This window comes from Oreochromis niloticus, unplaced genomic scaffold (assembly GCF_001858045.2).
Source record: "Oreochromis niloticus isolate F11D_XX unplaced genomic scaffold, O_niloticus_UMD_NMBU tig00003596_pilon, whole genome shotgun sequence".
Classification (NCBI taxonomy): domain Eukaryota; kingdom Metazoa; phylum Chordata; class Actinopteri; order Cichliformes; family Cichlidae; genus Oreochromis; species Oreochromis niloticus.
The window spans coordinates 33,618-53,414 of record NW_020327903.1 but is presented as its reverse complement, the minus strand read 5'-3'; the positions used below and the strand labels follow the sequence as shown (position 1 = coordinate 53,414).

Below are 19,797 nucleotides of genomic sequence, written 5' to 3'. Positions count from 1 at the left end.
TAATCAGTTTTCTGTTTGACATTTATTCAGCTGTGTGAAAACCCCGGAGGAACCCTCCCGAGGGATTAATAAAGTTTTATTTAATCTAATCTAATCTAATAACTTTAATCTCAGCCAAACCGATTTACTCACGAACAAATAAAACACTGAAAAAGGCCAAACAATAACATGTTGAAGTTATTTGAAGTTTACACAGCTACATTCTCGCCTGAAAATATGTTTAAAGTTTATTTCGCGACCCAGAAAGAGTAATAAGTAATAATATTAATACTAAGTAGCTGCAGTAATAGAAGCCATTGTTGGAAACTGGAATTGGCTGGGCTAATCTGGGATATGGTTTTTCAATTTTGTTGTCCGGGTGGAAAGTCGGGAGAAATTGGGGAGAGTGGTGGCTCCGGGAGATTTTCGGGAGGGGCACTGAAATTCGGGATTCTCCCGGAAAAATCGGGAGGGTTGGCATGTATGGCCTGGTATTGCCTGTAACGTTATTATGACGGACACATTTTATGAGTGAACTTGACTTTAAGTGACTTACAGGTTTCTTTGAAAAATACTTTCTTATAACCAGGTTCTTCCTTTTTGCTGCCATCCTCCTCTCCTCCTTGCAGGTCCTCACAGCGCAGGATTGCCGCTGCTAAAACTAAACAAAGCTCCCTGAAAGGCACAGCCAATCACATTGGCCATATTTGTCACATGAGGTAGGACTCCAGTAGAGAACGTAATTTAACTCTTTCTGCACCGCTGGGCGAATGAGACGTTGACAGATCTTTTTTTTTCTTTCTATTGGGTTTGTATTTCTTTACTCGAAGAGATCAAATTATTGGTGGGGACAATTCAATAATCGCTGGATATTGGTGGGGACATGTCCCTTCCGTCCATGCCAAATCGACGCCCTTGATACCACACCATAATCCTCATGCATGACTGAATTTATTATTCAAATGACTTTAGATGTAATTTAAGTTAGTAAGTTATTACTGTGTTATCTGCAGAATATATGTCAAAAATTATTTAAAAAACAACAAACCAAAAAACCCTGCAATTTTTCATAGACAGAACTCCCAAAATATTAATGCTTGAAACATTTGTGGCAAGTCTCTACAATAATAACTTAAGTTCTTCCTTTAATCTTTTAACATGATCTGTTTATTCACTAAATCTAAAAACACAATTTACACAAAACAACGTGAACTGCCCAGACTACCAAGATTACTAAGAAGGAAAGAAGACTGTTTTGCTGGAACCATGGTGAAAAAAAGAAAACAAAACATATGCAGCATACTTTGCCTTTCTCATTTAGACATGATGAAACACACACACACACACATGCACTTGATCTGTGGTGCTTCAGCCATTAGCCTTGTAAAAACACAGAACAGAACACTAACAAAAACGTAAATGCTGTTAAGGTCATTGTCTTTGTCACTACACATTTGATTGATGTATCATTGTCAGACTGTGTTTAAAAAAAAACTGACAGACAGAGCTGTTTAATGTTGATAAATATTATTCAGTCTATGCTGCACACTTTTCAGAATCAAATCTTAAGAAACCAGACATGCCAACAACACAGCCCCCAGAATATCAATGCAACACAAAATACTCTCTCTTTCTCATGTTCCTCCCCATACAAAAATTGCATAATAACAGAGAGTTAATTGTCCCTGTCTGCCTGTCTGCTGAGTTCATCTCTGGTGCTTCAGCTCACCCTACTGGATAATACATCACTTTTCCAATACACTTTTACAGTCATACTGCCTGTATTCATCCATCAGTATTTTTGTCAGTGTTTTTTGGATATGTATGGTAGCCTTGGTCAAAGATCAAATATCTATATGTTAATTCTTTTAAATTTTGTTAATGTTTGCTTCTGAAAAAAACAAAACACCCCTGCAAATTTTAGTGTTTTTGTGGATTCACACTCAGTTTGACATCTAATGAATTCTATAAAACTAACATGCAAAATTAAGATGGTTAAGTAATTGTTAGCAAACTCGCACTAGCATTTAACACACTGTCCATATATTGTGACATAAAACTCTTAGGGCCATATTTTGTGATATAAAATTGTCATAAATTGTCATAAAATTTGTCATGCATTTATTATATAAAATTTCAAATTTTCACTTTGGCAAGTTAATCCACTGTAATTGATTATATTGTTAATGGAGTTTTAAGAACTCCAGATTAATTTAAGAAAATAGTATTCCTAGCAAAATTAAATTATGCAAACTTTTAGAAATATTACTGAATATAGCTGCCAATGTTTTTGGTGCAAAAAAAAAATCATAATACATTTATATGGTACTAAAAACTGAATAGAAATATCAGGGACCACTCAGGCACAACTCAAATGCAGGACTTCTGCTAAAAGTTTTAAATGCTGCTAAAAGTCAGTTTATTTACTATCATATGAATCAATCAAACCCAAGCTAAACATTAACAAAGGTGAAACATTTATGATCTGAATACAGTGTTGTGCCAAACACATGTTTTTTCCAGATCAGCTTTATAAATTCTCTATAGGCTCCTCTTGTGTTGGTGTTTATTTTATCTGTTTATTTATTCATTTCTGTTTGTGTTATATGAGTGATTATTTTATATCTTGTATAAGGCAGGGTAGGCATAAAGAAAGTAATGACTAATGATACACAGACAGAGACACACAAAGACAACCATACACACACCTCTCCTCTCCTGAGCGCTCTGACTTTCGAAAGAACATCGACTCGATTAGGTGGTCAATTCCCAGGGTCTGGCTCTTTTGCTGGGTATCCTGGATGAGTGACTCTGTCTCTGAGGTGATTGAAGCAATTATACAGGTGGGCAGCAAGATGGTCTTCTCCTCTGAGGAACTGTCCTTCATGGTAAATTCTCTGGAGAGAGTGTCAGGTTTGATCAATTATTTCTACATAATGAATAATAACTAACTGGAGGTGAGTGAGGATTTTGTGGTCTGTGCGGGGGTCTCCATTCCTTCAGTGCTAGTTTTATGATGAGCAGCTCATAGTCTCCAGGATCACAATTTATTTCTGTGGAAAAAAGTTATGATTCCTTCTAGTCAGTTCTTTATTTACTAGTGCCTATTCAGACTGCCTGCAACAGATGCTCCACCCAGGTGTCACTATGGACTATTACATCATTCAAGTAGGTATTCGGACAGCATGGGCACGCATGAAGTGCTGCATTGTACCAGTGGTGGGGGCTCCGAACAAGCCAAGCTATAGTGTGACAAATTGGTACAGACCATATGGAGTGAGAAAGACTTTTTTTCCCCAAAGAATCCAGGAGCTCGTTGACACCTCATGCATTTGCAATACTCAACAAAGAACCATATACAGTGATGTGACAAAGTGTTTGCCCTCTTCCTGATTTCTTTTTTAATGTATCTTCGTCACACTTAAACATTTCAGATAATCAAACAATTTAAATATTAGACAAAAATAACACAAGTAAGAACAAAAATGCAATCAGGCAACTGGGCACGTGGGAGAACACATCTGCAAAATGCTGTTGCAATGCAGCAACATCTGCACTCTGTGAGATCGTCATCAGACTGAATTTGGCACCTCAGGCCCCAATTTATCTCGCTGATTAATCAAGGAGCTGCACTGATTCGCAATATTATCGCCTAATCCACCAGATTTAATACAAAGTGTATATTTCTGTGTATTCCAGTGAAATGGCAAATGATGTTCATGCAAATGTGCTGAAGTGGGACCTCCATTAAAGATAAAAGGTGTAAAGGCACTCTCAAAATGGCTATCTTGTTCATCAGCTGACAATCTGGGCAAGATGCACACCATTTGTTCTAGTGTGTTATCATATCCCATGTGACCATCCATCTGGCTATAATGAGATGCCTAGAAAATCATTTCTCATTGGAATTTGGCACTAACAACGGACTGTGCTCATATATCTGTCCCTAATGAACACAAAATGAGGGCATGCCATGTTAGGGAGCACCATTTCACCATCAATTTTTATCACTTTGTTAAAGGCTGGGCGTAGAGTGTTGTCAGGAGACTGGTCTAGCGGAAAATCCTCCATGGAGCAAATCACCTTAACCAGCGGGGCATACTGCTGTTCAGAGTCATTGTCAGATGACCTCACGTCACCACTGAGCACAACACCAACATCACACGTTTATACCGGTCATGAGTGCACCTGTTATGACCCAAGATCATGTTGGTCATATGTGTGTGTATGTTTATGTGGGTGACTCCTCCCACCAGAGGCTGGTTGTTGGGGAGAAGTGTCTGCTGAGTGGTTGGGTTGAATTCATTCCTACTCCAATATTGGATGATTGGTTGGACAGCAAGCTCTTGACCACCAGATGACAGTCACCTTGCCCCTCACTTCTGGCCACCACCATCCAACAAACAGCCTGTGGTTCTGATAGTCTTTGCCAAACAGTGCCTTAGTGAGTATAAGTCGGCTTGTGTGTCTGGTGCTAAGATGAGACCTTTGAAAGATTACAAAGCTATTCACAATTATTTACAGTGTATGTATTTCAGTGTACTCTTCATATGAGCGAAAGGCCTTTTCTATCAAAATCTGTTGTCTCTTGTTTTTCACAATAGAATTTAGGTAAGCAAATTGCTTTTTGACTTTGTTTTTTTTGGAGGGGGGGGGGCTTAGGGACCTTTAGAGATCTGTTTGTTATTTTGGCATAGCTCACTGCCAAAGTCAATAAATGGCTAAATGGCATTTGAAATTGCTCAGTTTTGAGTCTTTTTTGGGTGGAGTTGAAGTGGAGGGTGTTACATTTCTTATTACGCCCAGATTACCCCTAGGCCAAGGATGTAACACACCTCTACAAACTGCAGCAAAAGGCTTACTAAACCGCTGCTAACCTTGAGTCTATGCGATTTTCTCTTGTATTTAGTTTCCACCATCCTCATGCACACACTGGACCCACTCTGCTTCAACAATATCCTGAACCAGCATATTAAGGTTATTAAAAATTTAAGATGTCCTTGTTAATGGACAATCTAGTAGGATGGTGTTAAGCTTTGCTTCACCTCAGCACTGTGTTGCAGTTTATTTCTAAATGATACTATATTATTCTGTTCCCTATGTTGCAGATTTGTGCTCACTTTGGGAAAATCAGATGATGAAGAAGACAAAAAACATCATTATCCCTCCTGAACATGTTTTGTTATTTGAGTTCATGAAGTTCCTCTCAAGTTGCTGTTACCTCGTACCTCGGTGTAGAATCGATACTTAAAATCTGTCATTCCCTTGGCTATAAGATCACTTAACACTGAAAAGGATCGTTTAGATTAATCTTTCTGTGGTTGTTCATTTTTATAATATTGTGAATACCGACACCAAAAAGGATGTTTCTTCTCAAATATAATCTCTAAATCAAAAAGTTCTAAAGCAAGGGATGAGTTTGGATTTGATACCAATTTCTTGAAGCATTATAAATCTTGTCTTTTGGTGCCTGTGACCCATCGTATTAATTTATCAATCATGCAGGCAGTCCTTCCTTTGAGTTGGAAGGTGGAAAAAGTTTCACCAATTTATAAATCGGGTGATAAATCAGACCCTGCTAATTATCGACCTATTACTTCCGGCGCCCCCCGTGTGCGGCAGCCTGTTACAGCAGCTCTGCTCATTCTGAGTTTCTTTCTTTCTTATCTTTTTCTTCTCGTAATTTTTTATAACTAATGTATAAGTAATTAGTCTCTGCAACCATGTTCTACTGTTTTGTGCTAGTTCTGGTCGTTTTTCTTAGTTTTTTTCCTACTTTTTTCACCCGTGTCTGGGGACCCAGAGCAGGGATCCTTTGTTTACAGTAAGGATCAGCTGTTAGCGCTGCGTCCCACAGCGGTATTGCCGGCGGACAGACCCGACATTCCCAGCGAGCTGAGGAGGAAAAGACGGGGGTGTCGTGCTGGGAAGGAGCGCCGTCGCCCGAGAAGGAGACGTTATCGACCATCTCTTCCTTCTGTAATTATTGGAAATGTAAGATCTTTGCCCAATAAGATAGATGAGCTCACGTCGCTAACCTGGTCACAGAGGGAGTACCGGCAATGTAGCATCATGATGCTAACGGAGTCGTGGCTAACACCGCTAACTCCGGACACGAGCGTGACACTACCGGGATTCCAGCTGCTGCGAGCGGACAGGACGAAAGACAGCGGTAAGAGGAAAGGAGGGGGACTGGCAGTGTTTGTGAATGACAGATGGTGTAACCCTGGGCACATCACTGTAAAAGAACAACTCTGCAGCAGAGACATTGAGCTGTTAGCCGTTAGCATGCGTCCGTACTACCTGCCCCGGGAATTCTCGCATGTTATCGCGATAACAGCGTATGCCCCCCCTCGGGCAACGCGGATGCAGCCTGTGACACTCTCCACTCAGTGGTCAGCAGACTGCAGACACAATCTCCGAGAGCCCTTCTCATAATATCAGGGGACTTCAATCATGCCTCACTGGACTCCACACTGTCCACCTTCACCCAGTATGTGACCTGCCCAACCAGAGACAATAAAACACTGGACTTACTGTATGCCAGTGCAGAAGAGGCATACAGTTCATCACCTCTCCCTCCCCTGGGCAGATCTGATCATAACCTGGTGCACCTTGTCCCTGTGTATGAGCCCTTAGTGCACAGGGAGCCACCAGCCACCCGCACAGTGCAGAGATGGTCGGAGGAGAGCGAGGAGGCTCTTAAGGATTGTTTTGAGTCCACTGTGTGGGAGGTGATCTGTGACGACCACGGAGAGGACATCGACAGCCTTACTACATGCATTACTGACTATATTAATTTCTGTGTGGACAACACCGTACCTACCAGGACTGTACGGTGTTTCTCCAACAACAAACCCTGGATTACTCCAGAAATTAAAGCTGTCCTCAAGCAGAAGAGGAGGGCCTTCAAATCCAAAGACAAAGAGGAGTTGAAAAGGGTGCAGAGAGAGTTGAGGGGACTGATAAGGAATGGGAAGGATAGCTACAGGCAAAAGATGGAGAACCAGCTTCAGCAAAACAACGTTGGTGAAGTCTGGAGAGGCCTCAGAACCATCTCAGGCCACAAACATCAGAACTCTCTGCCTGGGAGGGATGTGAGGTGAGCAAATGAACTGAATCATTTCTTCAACAGATTTGATTCAGCCATGAGGCAGTCTCCAACATCGGCTGCAGACTCACCCACCCCCACTGCTGCTGTTCCACCTCAGACACTTCACACCTCCTCTATTCACCCTGCTCACTCCTCCCAACCCCCAACAACAGCATCCAATACACACTCAACACAAGGCTCCAGCCTGTCTCTCTCAACCACCCAGGTTAGGAGGGAACTGAGGAGGATTAAAGCCAAGAAGGCAGCGGGTCCAGATGGCATCAGCTCGAGGGTCGTCAGGTCCTGCGCTGACCAACTGTGTGGGGTGATGGAGCACCTCTTCAACCTGAGCCTGAGGCTGGGAAGAGTCCCACAGCTCTGGAAAACCTCCTGTGGTGTTCCAGTGCCAAAGACTTCACGCCCCAAGGACCTCAACAGCTACAGGCCGGTGGCTCTGACATCCCACCTGATGAAGACCCTGGAGCGGCTGGTCCTGGCTCAGCTTCGGCGCCTTGTGAGCTCATCACTGGACCCACTTCAGTTTGCCTACCAGCCTGGCATTGGAGCGGCTGATGCCATCATTCACTTCCTACATCGTTCCCTCGCTCACCTGGAGACCGCTGGGAGCACTGTGAGAATCATGTTCTTTGATTTCTCCAGTGCCTTCAACACTATTCTTCCCTCGGTTCTGAAGGACAAGCTGGAGAACTCAGGAGTGGACCATCACCTCACTACCTGGATTTTGGACTACCTCACCGACCGACCACAGTATGTGAGGACTCAGAGCTGTGTGTCGGACAGGGTCGTCTGCAGTACGGGGGCCCCACAGGGAACGGTTCTGGCTCCGTTCCTCTTCACCATCTACACTGCAGACTTCTCCCACAACTCCACCCAGTGCTTCCTGCAGAAGTTCTCTGATGACTCTGCAATAGTCGGCCTCATCGCTGATGGGGATGACAAGGAGTACAGAGGACTGACTCAGGACTTTGTGGACTGGTGCCAGCTGAACTACCTCCAGATCAATGCCAGTAAAACCAAGGAGCTGGTGGTAGACTTCCGCAGGCACAAACATCCTCCACTGCAACCACTGAACATCCAAGGTATGGACATTGAGGCTGTGGACAGCTACATGTACCTTGGTGTTCATCTGAACAACAAACTGGACTGGACTCATTACTCAGACGCCCTCTACAGGAAAGGGCAGAGCAGACTGTACCTGCTGCGGAGACTCAGGTCGTTTGGAGTGGAGGGCCCACTCCTGAAGACCTTCTATGACTCTGTGGTGGCCTCAGCCATCTTTTATGGTGTGGTCTGCTGGGGTGGCAGCATCTCTGCTGGGGACAGGAAGAGACTGAACAGGCTGATCCGCAGGGCCAGCTCTGTTCTAGGATGCCCTCTGGACCCAGTGGAGGTGGTGAGTGACAGGAGAATGGCGGCTAAGCTGTCATCCCTGTTGGACAACATCTCCCACCCCATGCATGAGACTGTGACAGCACTGAGCAGCTCCTTCAGTGGGAGACTGCGGCACCCACGGTGTGGGACGGAGAGATTTCGCAGGTCTTTCCTCCCCACTGCTGTCAGACTCCACAACAAAGACTTTAACTGATCAAACACACACATCCACACATGTGCAATAACACTAATGTGCAATAATCTTTTCTGGCATCGTTGTATTTTTACTCAGTTGTATATAGCATTTGTATTCTATTTTTATCTTATTGTATATTTTATTCTATTTTATTCTACTGTATATAGTATTTAATTTTATTCTATTCTGTACAGTTGTGTATTGTATTTATTCTTATTTTATTTTATTCTAATTTTTGCTTCATAACTTTTGCACTGTCCACTTCCTGCTGTGACAAAACAAATTTCCCACATGTGGGACTAATAAAGGTTATCTTATCTTATCTTATCTTATTAGCATACTCGCTATCTTTTCAAAGATAGCAGAAAAGTGGGTTGCTAATTCTATCATCGAACATGTTAATGACTCCAATCCGGGTTTGCACCAATTCGGATTTCGCACTCTTCATTCAACGGAAACGGCTGTCTGTGTTTTTGTTGCGAGAGTAAGGTCTTACTTAGACAAGAGCAATTCTGTTGCGGCTGTTTTTCTTGATTTCAAGCTCTTGTCTAGACTGTCAACATTTAACTTTAGTAATCACACCGTTAAATGGATACAGTCTAATCTCACAGAGAGAAAACAATGCTTGCAAATAAAGAATAGCAAGTCACCCTATCTTTCCTGTACGCAAGGTGTCCCTCAGGGTTCAATTCTAGGCCTCCTGTTATTTTCACTTTAGGTAAATGACTTGCCCAAGGTGTGCAAAAATGTGGACATGTTTATGTATGCTGATGATACGGTAATTTTTACACAAGCCAAAACTGTTAATGATGCAGCCCATTAGCTTTCATTGGCATTACATGATTTACAAACATGGCTGAATGACTCATGCCTGTGCCTTAATCTTAAAAAGAATGTATCGATGTTTTTTAGTAAACCTAAAAAAACTGTGGATGCAGCAAAAGTTAGCTTGGGTGCTAAAGAACTAATCAGTGTTGAGGAATTTAAGTATTTCAGAGTGCTACTAGACTCAAAATTATCCTTTAAAAAACATGTTAAAAAAGTACTAAACACTGTAAATGTTAATATACAGAACTTTAGACATATCCGCACATCATTAACAGACACAGCAGCGATTACATTTCTGTACTCTATGATACCGGCTCATATTGAATACTGTATTACAAGTTGGTCCTATACAAGTTTTGCTGGTATTGGGCCAATTGAAGTATGCTACAAAAGAGCATTGAAAATATTAGATAAGAAACCTTTTTCATACCACCATTGTCAAATTTTAGATAAATACAAGTTTACAAGGAAATGACACAGTCGATCATCATGTTAATAATTTTACTTTTTTAGAAACCCTCAAATCAGAAGAACTTGACTCCCTGGTATAACTCTCAAATGCACACCTTAAAGCAGAAAACTGGGAAGCTGGACAGGAAGTGGCATCTCACTAATTTAGACAATCTTCATTTAGCCTGGAAAAATATTCATCACAGAATGAAGAAAATATGAACAGCCCTAAGTTTCTCTTCGACACCCTAGCTAGGCTAGCAAAAGGTCAGAGCTCTGTAGAGCCAAGCATTCCTTTAATGTTAACTAGTAATAACTTCATGAATTTGTTCACTATTGGAGAAACAGTAACAGCTACTTTCAATATGTACAGATATATTTATTTAGACTAGTAATGTGCAATACAACTGATTTCCTTTTCGATCCGATATCAAGAAAAGTTCAGGCTGGTATAGACGATACTGATCCAATACCGATACTTTTTATAAAATCTCAGAAACAAAAGTAATGCATTTTAAATTATACCTCAGTGTGAAAAACTATGCATTTTTACTTCTAAGCTGCCCAAATATCATATAATTCATTATTATCAGGTTGTCCTAAAATTTCCCTGAAAAGCCTTCAGTTGATCCAAAATACTGCAGCTAGAGTACTGACAGGCAGTGGTGGTCCTAGCCTGTTTGGCGACCTGGGCGAACACTCCCTCCGCCCGTGTCGCCCGTATCAAAAACCGCTACTGCTGACAGGGACTAGAAAGAGAGAGCATATTTCTCATATATTAGCTTCCCTTCAATGGCTCCCTGTTAAATTCATAATTGAATTCAGAATCCTCCTTCTCACATGCAAGGTCTTGAATAATCAGGCCACATCTTATCTTAATGACCTTAGTACCATATGACCCCAACAGAGCACTTCACTCTCAGACTGCATGCTTACTTGTTGTTCCTGGAGTATTTAAAAGTAGAAAGTGGGGAAAGCAGTCATCTTCTGTTGAACCAGCTTCCAGTTTGGATTTGGGAGACAAACTGGAAGCTCACAACTTTTAAGATTACGATTAAAACATTTCTTTTTGATAAAGAATATAAATGGGGCTGGATCCCTTTGTTAGGCTGCAACAGATATGGGCTGCTGTTCAATTCCCATGATGCACTGAGTATTTCTTCTTCAGTTTCACTCATTCTGTGTTTATAACACCCTCTGAAGTCAGTCATTAGTTATTATTATCTCTGGCTCTCTTCTACAGCACCTTGTTGTTCTGTCTTCCTCCACTCACACCAACAGATCATGGCAGATGGCCAACGCTTGCTGAGCTTGTTACTGCTGGAGGTTTCTTCTTGTTAATAGGGAGTTTTTTCTTCCCACTGTCGCCAAAGCACTTGCTCATAGGCACTCATGTGAAATCTGGGGTTTTCTCCCTTTTCTTTGTATTAATATAGGGTTTTTACCTTACAATATAAAGTGCCTTGAGGAAACTGCTGTTGTGACTTGACGCTACATAAATAAATTGAATTGAAATTTAATTTAATTGAGAGACCAATTTGCAAACCTTGCTTTTTTTATTACAGCTCCTGACCTTAAAGTTTCAACTTTTTCAAAGTTCAACTTTCTCTTTACCCACAAACCATTAAACATCACAGAAGACAGTTTAAATTTCTCATAAATTTTGTATTCTGGTCATTATAACTTTTCTTACAGAAAATGTACAAAGAAAGAATTCTCACAGAATACAGAAATGGAAAATTATAAAAATACATTTTGTATAAATTAGAAAAGTGACTGTGCTTTTTTGGGACACCTGTAGATCTACTGTTTACACTATTACATATAATTTGTGATATATAGTGTGTATATATATATATATATATGAAGTCAAACCCAGGTTTACAAGCATTTAAAAATAATGAATGAGTTGTGAATAATATTCTTAAAAATTTAAAAACTTGTCTGTCTTTTGGGCCTTTTTTTCCAGTGAGAAATAGAAACAGTAAGTAAACATGAAGGCAGAGACACACTTACAAGCAAGTGACCTGGACATAAAATCAGGCCACTTAAACAGGCCAGTGTTTTCTCCTCTGTATTATTGTAGGGTGCTTACAATAAAAGTACCTTAACATTACAACATAAAGCACCTTGAGGTGACTATTGTTGTAGCTTGGCAATATAAATAAAATTGAATTTTTAAAATTGAATGAGCTCAACTGTGTAAAGTACTATGCCTCTACACTACAGGGCCACCCACAGGATATATTTAATTTCATGCATTGTTAGGTCAAATTTGTTGTTGATGATTAAACTAACTGGGTGCTTAAAGTCTGTGTCATTCTGTTTATGCCAGAGTCGTTTCACATTGACAAAAATACCAAACAGACTATTTCCAATGTGTTGCATTTGATCATAAGTTCATCTGAAGCCAAACAACCCTTAAGACAATCACATGGCTTGGATTTCTAATTTTTTTCTTTTTTTTTCATTTCAATGAAAGAGTTTGTGTTCTGCTGGCCATTCACATGGAAACCAGCACAGATGCTATTGCTGGTTTGACAGTAGCCATAGCAAGAGCACCAGGGAGAAAACAGTGCTGGGATTAATCTTGTGGCATTCTCCACTTGAAGCTGTAGTTGTAGATACAGCAATTGTAGTTGTGGAAGCTGTAGGTGCAGCAGTAGTGGAATTGGCAGTAGTTGGTGCAGCAGTCGTGGCATTGACGGGAACTATAAAATATTTTTCAAAAATAGATTAATATATATTTGTGTACAGACTAAAATAATTTCTTTATTCTTGATAAATTCCAAAATAAATTTTGGCTACATTTTCAAATACTCACCAGACGTTACTGATATTGTGTCAGGAACTATGGTGATGCTGAAATTGCTGCTGGAACTGTTAATAGCCTGTTTCAAAGTCTGAACAACAGTAGTATTATTTGGGACTTGTGCATTGGGCGCTGTTTGATTGAATACAAGCTCCACCACTGCCTCAGTTCCATCCACTCGTGTTTGAACTCTAACAAGACTGTGCCATGAAAGAAAGTGAGTCAGGTGTTAGATAATGATTACAGATTATTGAATGCTTTAACTACATTACATGGCACTTTTAACATTTAAAATTAAATTAAAATAATAATTTAGAGGAAAGTAACTTAATCACTGTTAAAAACATGTTTTACCTGAACCGAATCACAATGGCACGGATGAAGAAAGGAAATATTGGTTTGTAGATTCTATTACACTGCAAAAAATTAACACAAAAAGAAAATTTAAACAACTTCAAAATTACATTGTACAAAAATACCTGTTTAAATTAAATAAAATATATGATTTTAGATTTGTTCTCTAGATAAAGTGTCAGTCAATAAAAGATATATTAAGTTGAAATATTACTCACCGTATCTTCAACTCGTCTTTTGCGATCTTGATATACACTGCTGGTGGGGTCTGTGAGATCAGGTACATATGGTTCAAGGAACTGTAGAAACAGAAAAACTTGGACAGGTGCAGTTGGAGCTTTTGTAGTTGTGGTAGTGGTTGGAGCTGCTGTGGTTGTTGTTGGAGTAGATGTAGTAGTTGTTGCAGCAGATGTTGTAATTGTTGGAGTTGCTGTGGTCGTTGATGTTGTTGATGTGTTTGTTGTTGGGGTAACTGTGGTAGTTGTTGGGATCACTGTGGTAGATTTAAAATGAGAACAAAATGGACATAAAACATTTAACTGAGTCCCTGCAAAACATTTGAGACTTTTTGATCAAAGGATCAAAGATCACAAAATGTCACTCACATGTGTCACTGACAGTGATGGAGGCCCTTTCGATGTCAAAGCCTGTCACGTTTGAGGCTTGACTGATCAAAACACTTTTAATCTCAGTGTCATTTGGAACAGATGAGTTTACAAACTGAAGTGCTATGGTGTTGATGACTGATCCCTGCCTGTAAATGCAGACACAAAAAAGATAGTTTTGAATATTTAGTACTTTAGGTCAGTGCTCTTAACATTATATGTCAAAGTACTGAAATTACCTGAAGCTCACAACGGCCAAGGAGACAAAGGAAGAAGGGAACGTGTTTTTGTAAGCAGGTTCAATCTGCAGACACAAAGCAGATTTCCTTAAAATCATGTTTATCTGTTTGTGTACGTGATTGATATTGATATTATATGGTAAAATACATTAACAGAAGACTATTTAAAGGAAAAAAGCTGAGGTCTTGACCCCTACAGTGGGTAGCTCTGGTAGATCACAGAGCTAACACAGAGAGAGAGAGACAACCATTCACACTCATATTCAATATTCAATGTCATGCCAAAGACTGTCAATAAAGTACTGTAATGTGTATAGAATTTTGAGGTGAAAATTAATATAATCCATTTGTCATGGTCCCCGTGTCTCGCTGGTCGACTCTCTGTTAGGCAACATGTTTGTTTTTGTTTGCGCTCTCTCCCTCCTCCCTCTCCCCCTCTCGCTCTCTCTCTTTCGCCGCGGCAATGCTCATTGCGGCCTCCCGCCGCTGGCCCACACACCTGCTCTCATCACCACACCAGTCGCCGATCCCAGCTGATTGCAGCACTATTTAAGATGGCGGATCTACACTAGTCTTCGCTGGATCGTTGAGCTCTCAGCGTCAGTCAACCTGTGAACCTGCAAATCTGAATCTGTGAGTTTTGTGACTATTCTTCTAATTGGACCTTTTTGTGTATGTGTAGATTTTCCCTGAACCTGTTTAACGGACTACAAGAGGAGCGGCAGAGGAGAGGAGTTGGATTTTGTCCAGAAAGTGTGGAGCACTTCTTCCCGACCCCTGTTTCCCCACGGACCCTGGAGACCCGGACTCCCTTTTCCCCTGCACGTTGTATATATTGTGAGTACAAGAAAACAATTATTAGAATATAATGTGTTAAATTTGCTTAGATGAGAGGGTCCAGCAGTAGATCAGAGGAATAGGGAAGGATTTCTCGGTGTGTTTCAGTTTGGTTTAGCTATAGGCCTGAGAGTGTGTAATTGTGTAGAGGGAGAGGAATTTATGGACACTGGGGGTCAGCCTGTCATAAAAGGAGACAGGAAGCTACAGTGGGGGGATGCTGATGCTTGTCCCTGAATGTAATAAAAGCTCATAATTGTCATAACTTAGAAGTAGGTTTGCAGGAGACTCTCCACATGCTTAGCTGTAAAAAGTAAGACAACAAGAAGCCAATGGCCCAGTGGATGCAGAGTGGGGGTCTCAGTGCTTGTAATATGTTTTGTATGTTTTTGTAAAGGAATTTGGTAGAGTTTGGGTGAGGGGAGATGGGTTTTTATGACCAGCATGAAGTCACACACACAGAGACATACACACAGTGCTTTAACTGTTATGACGCACACACACCCACACACACAATCACTCCTGTGCACACACGCACACACAGGTACGCGCACACACAGGCACTCACGTGCTCGCGCATACATACACAAACACAGAGTTTACAACACACCATGTGGGTTTTACGATGGGGTCGCTTCTATAAAACTGGTGGAAACAAACAAAGAAGTGAAGATCTGCAGAGGGATACCAGCCTTGAAAATCTCCCCTTCTAGAAGTTCCATGCGTAACTGAAGATGAATAAAGGTTTTGTGAAATGACTACTGAGTCCGGTATAGTCTCTGTAGGCCTGAGCAATAAAAAAGAACCAGGGTGAAACTGCTTTACGTAACAATATTCACTTGGTGTTTTGTTCACTGTAAATAAACGCACTGTCTTTTGCCTAAGGAAAACCTGGCCTGCGCCTGAGGCCCTTTAAGAAACCATATCACCATTTTGTAATAAGGCCGTAAAATGACAAATAAAAAGGAACAAATCAAGCACTGTGAATAATTTCAAGATGCACAGTATGGGCAAGTTAGAATCACCAGTTAATCTAATTGCACTGATATGTCTTTGGTCTGTGGGAGGATGCCAGAGCACCTGGAGAAAACTCACATTAAAATGGAGAGAACATGCAATTTCCACACAGAAAGACCCCAGATTTAAACTCAGGACCTTTTTGTCATGAAATAACAGTGCTTACCACCAAGCCATAGTGCTATCATTTTAAATTTTAGTTAAATTACTGCATGCAGTTTTGCAGTGATTCTTCCTTATTCAGTAAGAGAAATGTAGTGTGTTCGGTGTTGAATAAGTGCTATAAAATCAGGTTCAATGCATTAGGTGAAAATGCAAAAGACAGTAGACTGGTGAGTGAAAGAGAATCTGTATCTGGATTCATTAAACTTCATCACTGAAAATCTTTGTTCAAATATGAAGACATATTCAGTGACAACAAGCCTTAAGACCACGCTTAACTAAGTTTAAGAGCTTGTCCCCTTTGAGAGAAAAATAAAAATCCAGCAATAACACTGACTTCAAATAAAACAGACTGTAGGTCAATGAGCTAAACACCACTGGATGAATTTTCCATCCCTGGATGTGTAAAGCCTGGCAAAAAGTTTTTCCAAGTTTTACAACCTTGCTAGCAAAGGTTCTCCTCTTGACTTGTTCCTGCTCTTTATCAGTCAAATTCTTATACTTGTCTGAGTATTTAGGGGTTTTTTTTTAATGCGAACTATATTCTTTAAACAGACTTCTTTCTGCTTTCTATTAGGTAAGCACACGACTTTGGCTCCAACTTCAATGACAAATGCTTAGAAGTTCAAATAATCCACATTCTGCATCTTTTTTTCCCCCTTTTTTAGTGTGAGCTGACAATGATAGCTGTATTTGAAGTGTTTCATAAATACTTAAAACGCTTTTCTGCTAGAGCTGCATGTGCCTTTAAAAAAAACAAACTCTACATTGAACAATCAATTTGAAAGCATATTGAATTACTTTTAGCACCATATGGTGGTCTGGTGCCTTGCATTCATTTGTCATGTAGCTGTAGTTTGAACTTCTCATTCATTCATTCATTCATTCATTCATTTAGGACAGTTGTCCTGGCATTTGGTTTTTATGGGAATTTTTGCATTTCTTCCCGAGACTTTGCACTTATTCTATATAAATTAAGTTATTATTTCATTACAACCTTCATGTGAAAACAATGAGAAGAAATTAGTATTTGAATATTTGTATTACCTTAATGATCAGATAAACTCTTGTACACTAAACTTACAGATTTTGGGGGAAAGGAAAGACTTACTTGTTTCTTTATTGATGAAGATCGATTTTTAAAAGCTTCAGATGATGAATTCAACAGGTCTGATGTAAAATTGCTTAGAATGGATCTGAAAACAACAAATCTGGTGGTTGTTGTTGTCAAAGGGGCCGTTGGTGTGGTGGTTGGTGGGAAAGTTGTGGTGGTGGTTGGTGATGTTGTAGTGGTTGTTGTCTTAGAAGCTGTGGTGGTGGTGGTAGGGGGGCAGTGGTGGTTGTCATCGGAGGAACTGTAGTGGTGGTGGTTGGTGGGGCAGTAGTGGTTGTTGTCGGAGGAGCCGTGCTGGAGGTTGTCGGAGGAGCCGTGCTGGTGGTGGTCGGTGGGGCAGTGGTGGTTGTAGTCGAAGGAACTGTAGTGGTGGTGGTAGGTGGGGCAGTGGTGGTTGTAGTCGGAGGAACTGTAGTGGTGGTGGTAGGTGGGGCAGTGGTGGTTGTTGTCGGAGGAGCCGTGGTGGTGTCTGGTGGGGCAGTGTTGTTGGTTGTCAGAGGAGCCGTGGTGGTGGTGGTCGGTGGGGCTGTGGTGATTGTTGTCGGAGGAGCTGTAGTGGTGCTAGGTGGGGAAGTGGTGGTTGTTGTCGGAGGAACTGTGGTTGTGGTAGGTGGGGCAGTGGTGGTTGTTGTTGGAGGAATTGTAGTGGTGGTAGTCGGTGGGGCAGTGGTGGATGTTGTGGGAGGAGCCATGGTTGTGGTAGGTGGGGCAGTGGTGGTAGTTGTCAGAGGAGCCGTGGTGGTGGTAGGTGGGGCTGTGGTGGTTGTTGTCAGAGGAGCCGTGGTGGTGGTGGTGGTACTTGGGGCAGTGGTGATTGTTGTCGGAGGAGCTGTAGTGGTGCTAGGTGGGGAAGTCGTGGTTGTTGTCGGAGGAACTGTAGTGGTGGTGGTTGGTGGAGCTGTGGTGGTAGTTGTTGGAGGAGCCGTGGTGGTGGTTGTCGGAGGAGTTGTGGTGGTGGTTGGTGGGGCAGTGGCAGTTGTTGTCGGTGGAGCAGTGGTGGTAGTTGTTGGAGGAGTCGTGGTGGTGGTAGGTGGGGCAGTGGTGGTGGTTGTCGGAGGAGCCGTGGTGGTGGTGGTTGGTGGGCCAGTGGTAGTTGTTGTCGGAGGAATTGTAGTGGTGGTGGTTGGTGGGGAAGTGGTGGTTGTTGTCGGAGGAGCCGTGGTTGTTACTCCTGTTGTTGACGTTTGTGCCGCTGTAGCTGTAGGAGTTAAGTTCACATACTCTTCAATATGAATTTATGTATATATTAAGCACAATTTTTAATTTCATAAAACCTTTCATTAAGTAATTCTGAGTCATCATTCCCAAACGAATCCTTCATGTACTATATCTTCCTAATGTAAATATGCCATGAATTCATTCCAACAACAGTTTTCACAACAATTTTCACCCTCACTTGAGTACATCAATATAATTCATGAAGTAGAACTTAGACTGCTGTTAAAGAGTAATGAATGCTGACCCAAAATTGACAGCTAGACCCTGAACTTCTACACGTAATTCACTGGCTGGGCCCATGTCCTCATTTTTGGTTTGACAGCATTTTTAGTAGACAAAGGTGAATGGCTTAGACATAAATTGAGCTGCAGTTTGTCAAAAGCCTAGGAGGGGATTGATCCCCATGTATTATTGAAAAATGAAGAAGTGAAAGCATTACAAAAGGGGACGCAGGGTGGGGCACTAAAACCAGAAAAAACTGCTCGTATAACTGGGGGATTGTATATAGATAAAAACTGAGCCACTGAACACAGGACACAGGTCACAGATTTCCATTGTTTAATTCCTTTTCCATGGAATTATTTGACACCCTTATATTTAAATGTCAAAATCTAAAGTAAAAATTACATTTTTGTTTAGCACATTATTTTCCTACAACCAATACAAGTTTTAATATCATGAGATATTCCATGATTCTAATCGCAAAACTGCATAATATTAATCTATAGAGTAACAGAAATATGGTACCCTAAATATTAATATTTGTTTTCTGAAAATTCAATGAGTAAAAACTTCATAAACTGTGGGATAAATGGCTGGCTGAAATTTACTGCAGCATCTGAAAGGCCTCACTTCTATCCACATGTTCATAAAAGCCAACCTTCACCTGTTATTCCTTCTGTAACAATCCAAAATAATCCTATAATATAATTATTTTTTACATTTACAATGATATTGTTTCTTAAACTTGCAAAAAATTAAAATAATAAATAAATAAATAAATAGATTTCTGTATTTTTTTTTATTTTTTTTTTTCTCTCGCCTGTCCCATTTGGCTCTTTTGCCATCAGAAGTATTGTCTAAAGGCAAAGAAAGATGTCCAACGGATTTACTTTACCAAATGGACCATCCCAGCCTTGCCGTAATGGTCTATTTGATTCACCTTTTATTGTTTATTTTATTTTATTTTCACTTGTTAAATACGGGACAGACTTGACTGGGGAAAAGAAAGGGGAGAAAGAAGGGGAAAGAAAAACAGAAGAGGGATGGGGATAAAGGGCTAAAAAACAAAAAACAACAAAATAAGCAGACAAAAAATACATATATCAATGACCTGGATAACCTGTTGAGAAAGAAAAAAGAGAAAACAAGCAGAAAAAAAAAGAGCAACATAATAAACAATATCACGATGATCTATGGGAATGTAACAGTAAAAACTAAATATTAAATATTATTGTGCAGCACGTAAGATCGACAGCGCACAGTGTGCTTTGAGGTAGGA

At 40.7% G+C, this 19,797-nt stretch overlaps 2 protein-coding genes across 2 annotated transcripts; one reads left to right on the top strand and one right to left on the bottom strand.

Annotated features, from left to right (window-relative positions):
* Positions 1 to 11,559: 11,559 nt before the first annotated feature.
* LOC102079227 (integumentary mucin C.1) lies at positions 11,560 to 14,046 on the bottom strand. Its single transcript, XM_025904699.1, has 6 exons — positions 13,949 to 14,046; positions 13,710 to 13,858; positions 13,323 to 13,597; positions 13,105 to 13,166; positions 12,763 to 12,950; positions 11,560 to 12,649 (listed from the first exon to the last, which is right to left on the bottom strand). Exons 1-6 carry the CDS (start codon positions 14,044 to 14,046, stop codon positions 12,465 to 12,467), a joined length of 957 nt encoding a protein of 318 aa, XP_025760484.1. The 3' UTR covers positions 11,560 to 12,464.
* Positions 14,047 to 17,119: 3,073 nt separating this feature from the next.
* On the top strand, positions 17,120 to 19,238 carry LOC109200900 (uncharacterized). The gene is made up of 3 exons (XM_025904698.1): positions 17,120 to 17,139; positions 17,270 to 17,540; positions 17,586 to 19,238. Exons 1-3 carry the CDS (start codon positions 17,120 to 17,122, stop codon positions 18,309 to 18,311), a joined length of 1,017 nt encoding a protein of 338 aa, XP_025760483.1. The 3' UTR covers positions 18,312 to 19,238.
* Positions 19,239 to 19,797: the final 559 nt, after the last annotated feature.